This window comes from Suncus etruscus, chromosome 6, assembly GCF_024139225.1.
Source record: "Suncus etruscus isolate mSunEtr1 chromosome 6, mSunEtr1.pri.cur, whole genome shotgun sequence".
Classification (NCBI taxonomy): domain Eukaryota; kingdom Metazoa; phylum Chordata; class Mammalia; order Eulipotyphla; family Soricidae; genus Suncus; species Suncus etruscus.
In genome coordinates, this window is record NC_064853.1 from 33,654,985 (window position 1) to 33,671,890 (window position 16,906).

The 16,906-nt window shown below is 45.8% G+C and overlaps 1 protein-coding gene across 1 annotated transcript; it reads right to left on the bottom strand.

Moving 5' to 3' along the window:
* Positions 1 to 779: 779 nt before the first annotated feature.
* KLF17 (KLF transcription factor 17) lies at positions 780 to 15,853 on the bottom strand. The gene is made up of 6 exons (XM_049775502.1): positions 15,797 to 15,853; positions 8,804 to 9,665; positions 8,252 to 8,449; positions 8,121 to 8,165; positions 1,152 to 1,204; positions 780 to 845 (listed from the first exon to the last, which is right to left on the bottom strand). Exons 1-6 carry the CDS (start codon positions 15,851 to 15,853, stop codon positions 780 to 782), a joined length of 1,281 nt encoding a protein of 426 aa, XP_049631459.1.
* Between the last annotated feature and the right edge of the window lie 1,053 nt (positions 15,854 to 16,906).

A 16,906-nucleotide genomic window follows, 5' to 3' on the forward strand; every position in this document is an offset into this window, starting at 1 on the left:
CACTTTGTTCTGAATTGGCTGTGCGCAAGCCCTACTGCTGTGCTATCTCTCCAGTCCCATGGGCACACATTTTTTGCAATAATTCCATGACCATTGACTCTGAAGATGCACTAGATAGAAATTTTCTGGGCCCTATGGGGCATGCTTGAGGGTTGGTAGGTGGAGAACTGATGGCAATGGTGGAGGGAATGCAACATTGCTGGTGTGATTGGTGCTGAACATCAAAGGCAGGAAGAAGTCTAGGATTAACAACTATGTAAATCTCTATTTGGAAAACTAAAAATGTTTGTAAAGTTCATAAACTCTTGTACACAAACCTGAATGTATTGGAGTATCAAATTGGTGGGAAGAAACAGTTAATGAAAATGAACTTTGAAAAACTGTATTTGATATAAAATAAATATAGATGTAAACACACACACATACAAACACACACACACACACACACACACACACACACACACACACGGTAGCTATAGTTTCAGTTCCGAGTCAGCACCTTGAGAGGATGTGGAGGGCACAGTAGACATACGAAGTGCAGACTTCAGGAGCACGGTGAAAAGAGAACTGTGGAGATTTAGGCATGGGAGATGGGTGGCTAGGAGAAAATCAACAGAAGTGGAGCAAAGAATTGAGTTGAACTGAGCAAGACACTAATCGTCTACCTTTCTTTTCAGATTCCATGGAAAATGACATGCAAGAGATGATCACAGACATCTTCCATTACTTGCAAGAGAATCAGAAAGAGCTTCTCCAAACTTATGAGGCAGAAGAGCCAGCTATGCCTCAGCCTTAGCTGGGTGCTTCTCCAACTCCCCAGTGTCCAGGCAGTGCACAGGAGGCTGCTGAGGGGCAGGAAAGCATTCTTTAAGTTCTTACTCGGTTTCTTGAGGAGCTGTTCCCTGTGCCTCTCGCTTTTCAGGCTCAGGCTAGCCCAAATGAGCCAAACAAAAAGCAGGCCAGAACTCTAGATCTGCTCCCTGAAAGACCCCAGCTCTGTAGGTCTCTGACTCCACAAAGTCCAAATGGCCCACAAAGCCAGCCAAGGTTATAGAATCATTCTGGATCAGATCCTAGACATCATCATGGAGATGCCTTCCTGGCACCAGAATTCAAACTGCTCAGCTCAGAGCAATCCTACAGGTGCCTACCTGATCACAAGACACAGACATGTTGTACAGCATCACTGGGCACCAGACCCTACCTGAGGGCCCAACAATGATGGCTGGGGGTGATCATACCCCAGGTGAAATCAGCACAACCATCACTACTTGTGCCCAGGTACTAAATGGGAGGGCACCAGATGTCCTACCCGGGAGACCAGTCCCGAAATGGAATTCAAATGCCTTTTTGTTTTGTTTTGTTTTGTTTTGTTTTGTTTTGTTTTGTTTGGGGCCATTCCCAGTTAAGTTAAATTCATGAGTTACTCCTGGCTCTGCACTCAGAACTTACTCCTGGCAGGTTGGGGGACAATATGGGATGCTGGGGATTAAACCCAGGTCAGTTACATGCAAGGCAAATGCCCTACCTGTTGTGCTATCGTTTCAACCCCTCAAATGGATTTCAATGCATTTCACTGCAGCTCAAAGCCATAGGGGACCATATGGTCCTGCAGTGGGGACCAGACAAGAGGGAACAAGATGCCCTTCCCTGGATACAGGGCCACAAATGTGAATCAAACGCTTCTCAGTGGAGACCAGGTCATTGAACAGGTAAAGAGCCAAGCCTTTACCAAAAGTAAACTTATGGGAAATGCTGATATATGTCTTTTCTGGATTTTTGTGCATCAGCAGGTAGTGTACATGGCCTGCTCAGTCCTAGCAAGGATCTGGACACAAAGACAGAGCCAGGGATCAACCAAGACTTGGCCATAAGCAATCCTCCTCTGACTATACTATTGCTCTGGCCTTCATAACTACTGCATTCTAAGTCATGTAACATCCCCTGCCCCTCCTCCACCCTATCTCCACCCACAGAGCTCAAATTAGCTTTCCCCTTCTGGTAGACCTTAGCAGAAAGATATAAAGAGTTTCATGTCAGAACTGTTCTTCTGACCCCTAAGTAGAGGACACACTGAATGGAACCAGTGCCAATTCAATTGTGGAGTTTCAGGCAAAAGTATGGGGGTGGATGGAAGGAGGACACCTAAGCTAGGAGAATATCAGCATGAGCAGGGGACAAGGCTGTGCAGAATTGAGCAGGACTCTGTTTTGTTCCCTTTCTTCTCAGGTTCCCCCTAAAGATGACTACAGCCAAGAGACGAACAGAGACATCTATTAGTTGCAAGAGGATCTTGAGGACTTTGTCAAGACCTCTGAGAGAGAAGATCCAGCTACATCTGAGATTCAGTTCAGTGCTGCTCTGACACCCCATAATTCAAGAAAGACTTGGGAAGCCCTCAAATCCATTCTCAAACAGGACAAGTTTGCACTGAGGAAAGTGTTCATTTCCTGCATAATACAAAGGGTGCTATGTGTCATGCTCATGTTAAACTTAATGGGAACTTAATGGGGTCAGGTATGGTGCTTTTTTGTTTGTATACAGCTCACTCAAATTTAATCTCTAGCATCCCGTATGGTCACCCAGTACCACCTGTGTACAGAGGCATGACTAACCTTTGAGCATCACTGTGTGTTGCCCAAAAACAAACAAAAATTGTTGAGCACCTAAGGTTCCAGAAGGGCCCGGAAGCAGTAATTAAAGATCATTGAATTTTAGTCAACTCCAGGAGTTATAGTTCCTCTAACCTCCAAATGCCACTTATCTTCACACTATCTTTCAGTCATAAGCTCCAATTGACACACATAATATTGTTGCAAATAGATGCCAATAAGGCCCAGGGGAAGAAAGGTTGTTCAGGTGCCTACTGGTGGTCAGAGGCCCTAAAGGCAAGACTGTTTTTTGTTTGTTTGTTTTTGGTTTTTGGGCCACACCCGGTGGTGCTCAGGGGTTACTCCTGGCTGTCTGCTCAGAAATAGCTCCTGGTAGGCACGGGGGACCATATGGGACATCGGGATTCGAACCAACCACTTTAGGTCCTGGATCGGCTGCTTGCAAGGCCAACGCCGCTGTGCTATTTCTCTGGGCCCAAGACTGTTTACAGTGAGGTGCTCTGCCTGGATAAGACCTGGAGATTGTACTAAGTACTATGACACTGTGCTCTGCCAATGATAACATCCCAGCTGCATATGGCCAATATGGCTCCAGTCCTTATTGGTGGCATACTTGTTTTGGGCTCCCAAGAAAGGTTGTCATCTAGATGACATTTTTGGTATCCCTCACAGGGGTCTTCAAACTACGGCCCGCGGGCCACATATTGTATTTATTCCCATTTTGTTTCTTTACTTCTAAATAAGATATATGCAGTGTGCATAGAAATTTGTTCATAATTTTTGTTTTTACTATAATCTGGCCCTCCAACAGTCTGAAAGACAGTGAACTGGCCCCCTGTTTAAAAAGTTTGAGGACCCCTGCTCTAGAGGCAGAATACTTTTGTTTGTTTTTGTTTCGGGGCCACACCTAGTGATGCTCAGGGGTTACTCCTGGCTTTGCACTCAGGAATTACTCCTGGTGGTGCTTGGGGGACCATATGAGCTCCAGTGATAAAACCTGGTTTTGGCAGCATGCAAGGCAAACATCCTAATGCTGTAATATTGCTCTGGTACCTAAACACAAAATATTTTTGAGACTAGAGAACTGGAGAATTTAGGCTGCGTTATAGTGCAACATTCAAAGCCATCAAGTCAACCCATTCATATGGGGTCAAAAGGAGTTTGAAGATCTGGGTAGAGACAGAATACTAAAAGGGTAATTTCAGTACCAATTGCTGTACCCCAAGAGTCATCCAGTGAGATTCTAGCCTCTGTGACCTCAGGAACCATGGAAGATACTATTGAGCTTGCTTATATCAATGGTAGGTATCCAGACCCCCAAGGTTTTAAGCCCAGCTTATATTTAAGATCATGGGAAGGAGAAATAATTACATGAAGAACTTTTTACCTCCTTGAGATTCACAATGTGGCTTTTTGATTCCTCCAAGCAGCCATTGTTTTTTTCAGAGAAATAGAAGTATGAGGCACTGAGGCCTGAAAGCTAGTACAATGGGTAAGATGCTTGCCTTGCATGCAGTTGACCCTAGATTGATTCCTGGCACTACATATGGCCCCCAAACTCTACCAGAAGCACCAGCAGCTATTCCGGGAATTCCAGCTATTCCAGGAATAGCTGCTGAATATTGCAAGGTGGTCCAAACTTCTCTCCCCCAAAAGCATGAGTTACTAGGAGGAAATAGTGTAGGCTCATGAATCGGCCATGTTTCCCACTCACATGCAGCAATTAAAATCAGAGATCCTGTCCAAAGACAACTGGGAGTACACACAGCCATTGCGTGTACTAAACCGCATTGTGTGTATCTAAACCGCATTGGGTTGTAGAAAAGCAATTTAATGGAAGTTAAGAAAGATCTGAAAGAGCCTCTTATGAGTGGGCTTGGGAAAGGGTCCCAGTAGAAGTGGCCTCAAAACACCCTTTGTCTCCTGGATCCAGGGGTCCAGGTGTCAGACAAAAGTCACCAAAAGTCAAAAATATTGAAGAGCAATTCTACCTCATATTTCCATTAGATCTTGTTTTTAGCATAGAACTTCTAGTTCCTCATGCACATAGGGCACCTCTGCCTCACAAATCCCCTGGAGGTGCCACAAGATTGGCAGTAGACTGATACAGACCAAGGCTGCCAGGAGGCTTGCCCAAAGGCCAGTAGACACTTGGTTCTTAATCCTTGGGTCTTTTCCCTCCTTTGGGTATTCTATTGCTCCATCTCTGGGGAAACCCCTCCCACAGACTGTCCAAGAGAGGGCATCAAGTGTTCCTCTGACCTTGCTCTGTCTTAAGGTCAAATATGGCTATCTTGCCAGAATCCATTTTATCCGTTACATATTACTGTCTGAAATTTTGTCTTTTTAAACTCTGGACTGTCTCAGCCTTGTTGACCAGACCTGACAAGATTTAACAGAGCCAGGAATCAGCACCAGCAGGAGCATCAAGAAACCCATATCAAAGAACTCACTGGAATCCTGAGTGAGGTTCCAGTAATAGAATATTCCTGAGTGAGATTCCAGTGATAGAGTATTCCAGAGATAGAATACAGCATTCCTAGACTCCATCCTCCATTTCTCATGCAGGCACCAGGCCATAAGACAGCTTGGAGATACCATGGCCTGCATAAGAGTAGTTCAAAGACTAACTCAGCAGGCAAACCTACTAAACAGCACTGGTGTTTATACTCTCTATTTTCTTTTTTTTTTTTTTTGGTTGTTGTTTTTTGTTTTTTTGTTTTATTTGTTTTTTGGTGGAGAATGTGGGCAATGCATTTTCCTCCTTCTCCTTAGGCACAGTGGGCATCACCAGGATGTTTACAAGAGGGTCCGGAGTCTAGAGGTGGGGAGACAGCTCAGCTATTGGGGGCAAAGCATACACTAGAATCTGCACTAGAACCCAGATCGCATGGTCTCTAGCCCCACAGGGCCCAATAGTCCCACAGTGTCAGTCTCTAGCATTGAAATGCCTCAAGACCTCAGACTGCTGACAATTGTTAGGAAGCCCACCAAGAGTACAGTATTATGCGCATAATAACCCTATTCTACAAAGATGTCCTGGAGGCTACTACACTTTCACTGATGGCACCAGTGTCCATGTGGAATGTGTCTCCAAGCACCAGGAACCTGCCATTGTCATTGTTACTGGATAAAACTTAGAATGGCAGTGGGGTGGGGTCCTTTGCTAGGGAATAGCGTCTATCTTTTCCAGTGTCCCTTTGTTGAATTTCTGGCATAAAACTTTGGAAGTTGTCAGCTCAGCCAATGGCTGCAGGCTAAAGAGGAGCAAAGGTCCCTGAGACAGGAAGCCATCTATGTGTGAGGTGTCACACATATTGGCACAGGGTGGGGGTAGGTAGGTAGCCTTGTGGGGGGAGCTATTTGTTCACTGCATAGGATTATGTAATGGGCCCTGATCTGCAGCCACTGGTTGAGTTACAGGATAGTCTTTAGCACAGTGAGCCCAGTAAAAGTAAAATCAAACTTCTATTCCCTTTCCATGATTGCACAAGAGGAAGTGCTAGCTCTTAATGCTCCTTTCCCTCCTAAAGAACATCACCAGACAAGACCTAAACCCTCCTGCTATAGACCCTCCTCCTCCTCCAGCAGGAGGAACTTTGAAAAGTGGTAGATGCCAGGAAGTTTCTGGCATCTTCATCCATGTAGCCCACACCTGGGGAGCTGCTGTTGTGATCCCAGTACCATTGGCTATGTCTGAGGTTCCTCAGATAAAACAAAGTTGTGTTCTGAGGTTCTGAGCTATGTCTGAGAGCTATCCCTGTTCTGAGCTATGTCTGAGGAACAAAAGTTCCTTTTGCTAGAAAAATTACCCCAGCCTCTCCCTTACCTTGATCTGTACTACTTGCAGCCATCTGGTAACCAACTTTCTCAGTTTACATGGTTGGCATTTCAGCCCTGAACCTTCTTTTTTTTTTTTTTTTGGTTTTTGGGCCACACCCATTTGACGCTCAGGGGTTACTCCTGGCTATGCGCTCAGAAATCGCCCCTGGCTTGGGGGACCATATGGAACACCGGGGGATCGAACCGCAGTCCGTCCTATGCTAGCGCTTGCAAGGCAGACACCTTACCTCTAGCGCCACCTTCCCGGCCCCAGCCCTGAACCTTCTATCCCTCCCATACACATGGCAACCAACAAGAGATCCATAGATGTCATGACATTGTTTCTAGGAGCCCAAGAATGTGGTGCTCCATAGTAGTCCATGTGCCTTGAATCTGTGATATCTGGGGCCAGTCCCTAGGAGGGCAATCCTGATGCCGCGTGCCCAGCACACATGCCTGGCATTCATAGGAGTCTCGCATTTTATGGTCCCTGAACACCATGAGGTATGGTCCTACTTATCCCCAATACTACCAGGAAAGTCCCCTGCTCCCTAACCACTTTTTAAATTTTTAACTAGATAGCATCGGGGTATGAGAGGCAGATACTGAACTTCAGGATTCCCAAATGTCTCCACATTAACTAAAAGCAGAACTATAATACCCAGAGACAATAGAGATGAGGGCTGGAAGGACTGACTCACGATATGAAGCTTACCACAGAGTGTTGAGTGTAGTTAGAGAAATAACTACAGTAACAACTATTATAACAATAATAATGAGTGAGAGAGTAGAATGCTTGTCTTGAATACAGGCAGGGAATGAGGGAGGAGGAAGATGGGGGACATTGGTGGTGGGAATGTTACACTGGTAAGGTGGATTATATTTTTTATAATGAAACTCAATTACAAACATGTTTGCAATTGTGGTGCTTAAATAAAGATGTCATATATAAAATAATAATAAAATCAGAATTAAACACCAAGGGTTTATTAGGGAGAAGGATGCCAGAAAGGGAAGGAAAAGTAAGGCAAGATAACAACAGGCTGGGTCCTCCTCTGAGGAACCCCAAAGAGGCCCATCAGAGGTATCCACTGGTACAGGATATCCTCTCTGCTGAGCTATATAGTTCCTGGCAGTGATGCAATGACTGACTGGATGAAGGGAGAAACTGTTGTTAGGGTCTCTTCCCCTTAGTTTCTCCTCTCCAGATTATCTGCTCCCCCATAGTCTGAGCTGTTTGTGGTGCTTAGAAGGGCCCAATCCCACAACCCACCCTGCATTGCTCTGTTCAAGTCCCCAAGTTAGCCCAACTCAGCAGCCTCCAGAGTACAGAGGTATCTCCCACAAGCCAGTCCTGATGTTCTCATTTTCCAGAAGAGGAAAGGGAGCATAAGGAGCAAAGATTCTGCCCAGGGTCACAGGGCTAGTTCATGGTCAGGTCAGGAGCTGACTGGTCCTGTTTGATTTCTGGCAGCGGTAGAAGACCAACACAAACAATGGGATTTTTATGTTGCAAAGAACAACCACAAAAGGGCTTCAAGCTGGACAGCTCCAGGCACAGGACCTCTGGGCAAAGCTTCAATCTCTGGTTGTCCCATCTTCCCAGGGAACTGGACTTGGCAGGAGAAGATGTTGGAAAATCCTGACTTTGGCTTTGACAAGTTCCCTGTGGGCCTCTAGACGCACTGTCTTTAGATGTGTCTTCTTCTAGGTCCATGCCACAGGGGTCAGCTGCTCAGAGACAGGTGGGGTTGTGAGTGGGCTGAAGAGATGAACCTAAAGACCAGGAGCAGGAAGACCAGGCATATGTCCATTACTGGTCTGTGCTTCTGGAGACTGAGACACATGTGTTCTCTGGTGCTGCCTTAGATGGTCCGATCGCATGAACTGCCGGCCGCACAGTTCACATTTGTGGGGTCTGTGTTTGGTGTGGATGCGCATGTGTCGTACGAGCTCATCTGATCGGATGAAGGACCACAGGCATCCCTCCCATTTGCATTGATAGGGTCTCTCGCCTGGAGAAGTAAAGAAAAAGAGAGAAGGAATTAAATGGAAGTAAACTGATTGAGTGCACAGTTAAGTGGAATTAACAGGCCAGTGGTGGGAGGAGGAGGTGAACTCTGAGTAGGCAAGCAATCACAGCTGAAAAAAACAAAGGGAAAGATGAGGATGTCTGTGAGGTGACAGCCACTAATAGACTCCCATCCCCACCCTGTCACCTTCACCTTGGCAGCCCCATCACACCATGAGTGAGCAAGGTAGCAGGAACAGAGGACCTCATCCCTAAGCATAACAGATCAATCCCAGTGGTTTTAGCCAATCTAAATACCAGAAACACCAGAAACACCACCCTCACCAACATCACTCACCTGTATGCTTGCGCTGGTGACTCACGAGGTGGGAACGTTTGGTGTAGGCTTTTCCACAATTCTCATGCTGGCAGAGGTAAGGCCTTGAGACTGGAGATCTTCTCCTGGCAGGCTTTTCCTGGGCCCGGGGGTTTTGCTCTGACTCCTGGGTTGCAGCTCTGGGCTGCTCAGGTGGGAAGTAGTCTTCCCTGAAGGCTGGCTGGCTCCCAAAAGAATTTGGGGATTCTAAAGCCAGCAATGACGGGGAACTAGTTGAGGACATCCCAAAATCTTGGGAGTTACTAGGGGGTAACATCTGAGGCAAAGAGGAAAGCACTGACTGACTCTCAGCTGAAGGCATAGCTGGGGCCAATAGCATCTTAGGGATCAAAGAGTCTCTGTTAGGAGGTCCTCTTGGGGGCCCAGAGTAAGGCATTGATTGGGCCCTGATATGGGACATCATAGGGATACCGGTGGGAGCTGAGACAGATGGCCCACTGTGGTGGGCTCTGATATTCCCAACATAATTCAAGGCCATTCTGGGAATATTCTGCTCTCCCAAAGGCCCCATCGGAGGCTCCTTGAAGAGCATCACTCCTGGCTGGACTGGGGCAGAGCCCTGATAGAAAATCATGTGTGAAGGCATTAGAGTCATTTGGGAGCAGTAGTTCACACTGGATTCAGGCAGCAACATATTGAACTCTGGCCCCATTTCACCCACATTCTGCCTAGTAGCCTCTGTAGATCCCAAAGGGGTCTTCTCCTGTTCTGGACATGGAGGAGAGTGATGAAAGCCTGGCGGTTCGTAATTCCAGGAGGTATGCATGCTTCCACTTCCAGAAGATGAAGACATGTCCAACACAGACTCTGAATTCTCCGTTTCCTTGGGGAAAGAAAATCAAAGTCATTTACCCAATTCCTGTGGGGTTCCAAAGGTCCCTCCCCATGTTCAGCCTCAAGCTTTGCCCCTTTTCCAAGCTCTCTACAGCTCTTCTCCAGTCTGAGATTTCTAAGTTTTGGGCTGGATAATGATGGGGACTTTGCTGTGATTCATGTTACTCTCCTTGGTATGCCTTTTTTTTTATTTCATAGAAGGCAATGAATAAAGAACGTAGAGAAAACCTTCAAACTTTAGATTATATATATGAGAACATACCGGGCAGCAGGGCCACAGGGAGACCAGCCAGAGCTGTGATGCCTGCAGAAATCCAGAGCCAGAAGGCTATAATTGGAGCATGACCATGGGCCCCTTCTTCCCTCTGCTATACCCCAGAGTGCCTGGCTTCTGCTCCAGCCCTCAGAGTAGTCCATCAACATCACCTTCTTTTGCCCTATCTCCAACAATCTGGGGATGGCCCAGGTAGCCATGAGAGTCCCAGGGCCTTCCAGGGAACAGTTTGGGTCACTCTTGGCTCTCATGATCATCCTCCTGATTATAAGACTCGGGGGAGTTGGAGCCCTAATTTATTTCCATTGTTTCAGAAAGTCCCGTGAGGGGGTGTCTTCTCTGGAACTTTCCCCCACTCACCTATCGGGAATGAAAGCCTCGTAGAGCCACAATCCCCTCCTGAGCTGATAGACCTGTGCCGGTCCCCTCTACTGGGCCCTGTCCTAAGTGTCCCAAACTGGGTGAGCTTAGATCCCACAGGCAGGAATCCATAGCAGGGATTGAGCTCACATATAAAGCAAATGAAACATGACCAACTAGGATTCTAGGCCAGGAATGTATAGATGATTTAACATATCAATTGTGGAATTCATCAATCAATATATACATAATATACTGCATTAGCAAAATAAAGGAGGGAACTCCATCCCAATTAACAAAGTAAAGGATGGCCCCGGAGAGATAGCACAGCTGCGTTTGCCTTGCAAGCAGCCAATCCAGAACCAAAGGTGGTTGGTTCGAATTCCGGTGTCCCATATGGTCCCCTGTGCCTGCCAGGAGCTATTTCTGAGCAGACAGCCAGGAGTCACCCCTGAGCACTGCTGGGTGTGGCCCAAAAACCAAAAACAAAAACAAAACAAAAAAAAAAAAACACAAAGTAAAGGCATTTGGAGTAATTCAATAACCTTTCAAGAAAGATAGAAAGATTCAAAACTGAAACCAAAGAACTATCTAACATAGAACTGGGGAGGCAGTTCAGAGAAAAAGCACATTCCCCACATACGTAAGGTTCTGGGTTTGATCCCAAACACTACCAAAAAAAGGGGAAAAAAAAGTCCCCACATCATAAATGTAATGTATGAAATGCCCACATAGAGCACCATCCATCATTAGTACTCAAAGACTGAAGACTTTCATCTAAGTTTGAGAACAAGATAAGGAGGCCCACCGCACTTCTAATTAATTGTACCAGAAGTTCTAAGCAGAGCAACTAAGCTAGAAATAAAGAAATAGAGGAGCCTAATCCTAAATAAAAAGAAAATTATTGTTATTGGATAATACAATCATGTATGAAGAAAATTTACAATATTTTGGACTGGAGATATAGCATAGAGGTGGAACACATGCTTCACATGTGAAGCCACTAAGTTCTATCTATGGAAATGAAAAAAAAATAACTCTCAAGATTTTATTTAAATATATACACACTTAAATTCTATTGTGGAGGAAGACAGTACAGACAGTACAGGAAGAAAAACATCTGCTTTGCATACAACCAACCCAGGTTTGTTCCCAGGCATCTCCATGAGGTCCCTCAAGCCTAACAGGAGTAATTCCTGAGCATAACTAAGTGTAACCCCAAAACAGAACCAGAGTGATAGCACAGTGGTAAGGCCACTTGCCTTGCACATGGCCAACCCAGGACGGACCTAGGTTTGATTCCTGGCATCCCATATGGTCCCCCAAGCCTGCCAGGAGCAATTTCTGAGTGCAGAGCCAGGAGAAACCCCTGAGTGCTGTCAGGTATGACCCCAAAAAACAAAAACAAAAAAAGTGTAACCACAAAACAGAAAGAAAAGATAGGGCCAAAGAGATAGCACAGCAATAGGGCATTTGCCTTGCACACAGCCCACCCAGGAAAGATAGTAGTTCAGTCCCTGCCATCACATATGGTTCCCTGAGCTTTTTTTTGGGGGGGGGGTTAGGGCCACAACCATAAGCACTCAGGAGTTACTCCTGGCTCTGTGCTCAGAAATTGCTCCTGGTAGGGACAGGGGACCATATGGGATGCCAGGGATCCAACCCAGGGCCATCTCGAGTTGGCCACATGCAAGGCATGTGCCATCACTCCAGCCCTCACCATACATAACTTAAAAGGCACTGCTTTATTTCTTCTAGCACATGGAACAGGTCTAGCATAAGAATACATTATAATAAGATTAATTAAAAATGAAGGAAACTGAAAAGTGTGGGTGACCTAAGGTAACAGGTAGAATTTATTGGGAGACAGCTGGTCCTGCTACACCCTACACTCAGCTATCAGAGCTGTTAGTCCCCTGGTCTGGCTTATTATAAGTCTCCTAGTTCTTAGAGCAGACTGGCCTAACACAGAGGAAAGTCATTAATCTTCTACAGGGCATTAGAACTGCATTGGAAATATGGGGTCAGTGGTAGAGCACATGCATAAAGCTTTGGGTTTGATCCAACATTAAAAATGCCAAAAATAGAACCAGAGCAATAGCACAGTGGTAGAGAGTTTGCCTTGCATGTGCCCTACCCGGGATTGATCCCAGTCATCCCATATGGTCCCCTGAACCTGTTGGGAGTAATTTCTGAGCTCAGAGCCAGGAGTAACTCCTAAGCCCTGAGTGTCACCAGGTGTGGCCCACAAAGAAGGAAGGAAGGAAGAGAGAAAAAAGAGAGAGATAGAAAGGAAGGAAGGGAAAAACAGAAGAAAGGAAAAGAAAAAAGAAAGAAAAAGAAAAAAGGAGGAGGGCTGGAGCGATAGCATAGAGGGAGGGCATTTGTCTTGCATGTGGCCAACCCACATTCAATCCCTGGCATCCCATATGGTACCCTATATGCCAAGAGCTATTTCTAAGTTCAGAGCCAGGAGTAACACCTGAGTGCCACCAGCTGTGTGACTCTAAAACCAAAAAAAAAAAAAAAAAAAGAAATAAAAGAAAAGTAAGAATGAAAATAATCAGCCCCTAATATACAGTTCTCCCAAAACTATCAGTTGAAAGAGGACAGTCTCCAAATGATGCATAATTGGATATCCACACAAAAGAATAAAGTTGGAGGGGCCAGAGCGGTGTTGCAGGGCCTAGGAGTCTGCCTTGTACCCGATAACATAGGACAGAGGTGGTTCGGTGTCCCTATGGTCCCTCAAGCCATGAGCAATGTCTGAGCTCATAACCAGGAGTAACCCCTGAGCATCACCAGGTGTGGCCAAAAAAAAAAAAAAAAAAAGAAAAGAAAAAAAGAATGAAGTTGGAGCTCTTACTCACATACTAAACCAAAATCAATATAGATCAGAAAACTAAAAAAAAAAAGCCTAAAGCTTTAAAAGTGTTTAGTAGAAAGCTGAGGATGGGCTCAAGGTAGAGCATTTTCCTTGCATGTGTAGTGCTCTGGGTTCAATTTCCAGCACCGATAGGAGTGACCCCTTAGCACAACAAGAAGTAACCCAAAAACTACATAATTATAATTTTCAAATAAAACTCTCAATATAAAAATGGGTTAAGGGTGGGGGCAAAAAATGGGTTAGCGGGGCCGAAGCAATAGCACAGTGGTAGGGCATTTGCCTTGCATGTAGCCTGCCCAGGATAGATCTAGGTTCAATTCCTGGCATCCCATATGGTCTGTCTCCTCCCCACCCCATCCCCCACCTGCCAGGATCGATTTCTGAGCAGAGCCACGAGTAATCCCTGAGCACCATAGGGTGTGGCCCCCAAAGAAAAAAACAAACAAACAAAAAAAGAAAAAAAATGGGTTAGAGAAATAGTAAAGTAAGTAATTTGGCCTTGCACATGTCAACCTGGGTTCAATCTCTGGCACCACCACATATGGTCTCCCAATCCAACCAGAAGTGAAAGCAGAGCCAGGAGTAACCCTGAATATGGCTGGATGTAGTCCAAAAGAAACAACAACAAAAAATCAGTGCTGAAAGGTGGTTGTCACAAGTTGGCAGAGGACTGAAAACTACTAGGGAACAGCTGATTCAGGTAAGTAAGCAATTCTCTTTCAAGGTGAAAACAAGTCCTAGAAATGGATCTGATGATCCTGGCACAGGATGTAATGAATCCTACAATTAAAAAGGTAGTTTTAGGGACTGGAGAGAAACCCCTGAGAGCTGCCGGGTGTGGCCCAAAAACCAAAAAAAGAAAAAAGAAAGGTAGTTTTAGTGTTTTCAATAGTGTGTAGATTTCACCAGGATTTTTCTTTTTTCTTTTTTTTTTTTTTTTGATTTCACCAGGATTTTTCTTAATGTTTCAAAAGGAACCAGGCAACATTCCCAGATTATCCCTAGCCTGTTCATCTTCAGGCTCTCCTTCGGTTTTACAGGTTTCCCTAATTCTACCCTGGGGGCAATCTTTCTCATGCAAATGATCCTCTCTCCATTTATAATCCAATTATCCTTAAATCAATAGCTCCCAGGCATACCTCTCCAGAACCTTCCAGCAGCCAAAAGCTCAAAATGTGAATAACTCACAGGCACCGCAAAAGATTTTTATACACACCACCCCCAGCCCACCTCAAGGGTGGAAAAAAAAAAAGACCCTCGAAATCCCATTCTTTCTCATCGCCAGCTTTGGGGGAATGTCACTAGTATTCTTCTCACCCAACTTCTGCAATCCAGGAATCTCTAGAGAGATAGTAGTACAAGGGTCAAAGTGCTTTCCTAAAAAAAATCTGACAAACTATCTAGAGTTTCCCTCACCAACAAGATCCAAGTAATTGCCAATTTTTGTGTTGTCTATTCCCAAACATCCCCAGAATCTATTGTGGTTTTTTTCCATCTGCTTAGTTCTTTCTCTCCTCAACTTTCATTTTTTACTGATAATACCAATAGCTTTTCAACTTGGGTATTGAATTCTGCCCATGCCTTCCAAAAATGCAAATGTAGGGGCCAGAGAGATAACACAGCGGCAGGGCATTTGCCTTGCACATAGCCAGCCATTTCGAACCTATATGGTTTGAATCCCGGCATCCCATATGGTCCTCTAAGCCTGCCAGAGCAGAGCTAGCAGTAGCCCCTGAAAATCGCTGGGTGTGACTCAAAAAGCAAATGTGATTGACCCTATCATCAAGAAATTTTGGAATAACCAAACCAAGTTCTGCAAGACCCAACCACCAAGTTCTACATGCCCAGAGGGTAGCTGCTTTGACCACTCCTCAACACCTTGTTTTCTTGGTTTTCATCTCCACTTTCATTTCCATGTGGAGGCATCCTCTCTCCTCCTGCCTCTCATTTCAGGAACTGACAAGCTTGGCCTTAATTCTCAGTTTACAGACCAGATCCTCAGCTGACTTCACACCTCCTAAATCAGTTCAAAGGTCTTAGCTTTGAACTCTTGTGTTGTCTGTTTCAGGGCCACACCTCAAGTGCTCAGGACTTACTCCTGAGTCTGCACTGAGAGATCACGGATGCCAGGCTCGGGGACCTGAATGCGGTGTTGGGAATCTAAACTGGTAAGCAGACAGTCAGCTGTGAACAAGATAAGTGACCCAACCACTGTATCATCTAGTTCTCATTCACAGCAACTTGCACATGTCTGGCTACTTAATAATAAAATAGCATGTTTTACTATCCAGAAGCTGCATACATTGACTTTCCAAGGTTGACCTGGCCATAGCCTGCAACTTGGTTGGAATCCAGTAGTTCATTTTTCCTCCCATTCCATTTCTCACTGATTTCTTAATTTCTTTCCCCAGATCCCAGTTCTTTTTCCCAAATTTTCTGAAACCAAGCACAGGAGCTCAAGCTCACTGATCAAACAAAAAAATTGACTACACGCTGAAGGATCTCCATCTTCCTTACTAAATCCGCTCTCCATCTCCGCCCAGAAGTCAACGTCCCACAGCTGGCTTCCCCGGGCCTTGGGTTCCAGGTCCCAACTTACCTCTGTGAGCAGGTGCTGAGTCGCCTGCCAGGGGATCTGGCACAGTTCCTGCTCCATCTCGGCTGCACTTGGAACTGTGTGCAGGCTTACATCTAGCTCAGCCCAGAACGCACGAACACGGCCCAGTCGCAGGCCCAGTGTCCCAGAACCACCACGCCACAATCACTGCGCTCAGCTTCTACTCCCCCACCCACTACGCAGGGGGGCGGAGCCAAGGGCCGCACCCACCCAGCCCGCCTTGCAGCCTTGCCCCACCCTGCCTGATCCAGCCACCTTCCGTCATCTTCACTCGCCACCATTGGCCCTTGGAGGACCTTCACCGCTTCACCAGTCCTATCTCCGTCTCATCTTGCCTGTCCGGGCCACACATCTGTGTGGCACATCTGTTTGGTGAAGCTAGAGGACTCCAAGGTATATGAACAGGACTTGTGGGCCTATCTGAGGTCCTACCTAGACCTTAGGAGACCAGATGAGAAGACGTGCACCAAAATGGCACCAGATCTTCATGCTATGATACTCACACCTACTTACCACTTGGGGTGGGGAGAGGGATTTTGTTGTGGAACCATAATGACCAAGACACTAGGAAGTCCTCCCTCCAGCAGAACTTTATTTTTGTTTTGTTTGGAGGCCACACCCTGCGTGCTCAGGGGTGACTCCTGCCTCTGCATTCAGAAATCACTCCTGGTGGGCTCAGGGGATCAGATGGGACGCCAGGGATCAAACCTGGGTTGGACGCATGCTAGGCAAATGCCCTACTTCCGTTGCTATTGCTCCAGCCCAAGATCAGAGACTTTCTTAGAATCAAAAGGGGCAAGAAAGATACCAACAGACTATTGAATCCATGAGCAACTGCATGGATACTGATTGCACTGTGGATGCTTTGGAGTGCTGGGGGAGGAGCGTCTGAATCAGTATCAAATATGTTGTGTTTGTTTGGTTTTGGTTTTGTAAGGTTTATTTTGTCTTGTTTTAAAATGTCTGTTAATTATGTTCAGTTGGAAAGATAGACCAGGGTAGCATGGCCAACCAACACGCAACGCTATCAAACAACTCATCTTTCTCAGCATGCTCACTTCCTCTAGGAAGTCTTTGCTGCCCCGCTTCACT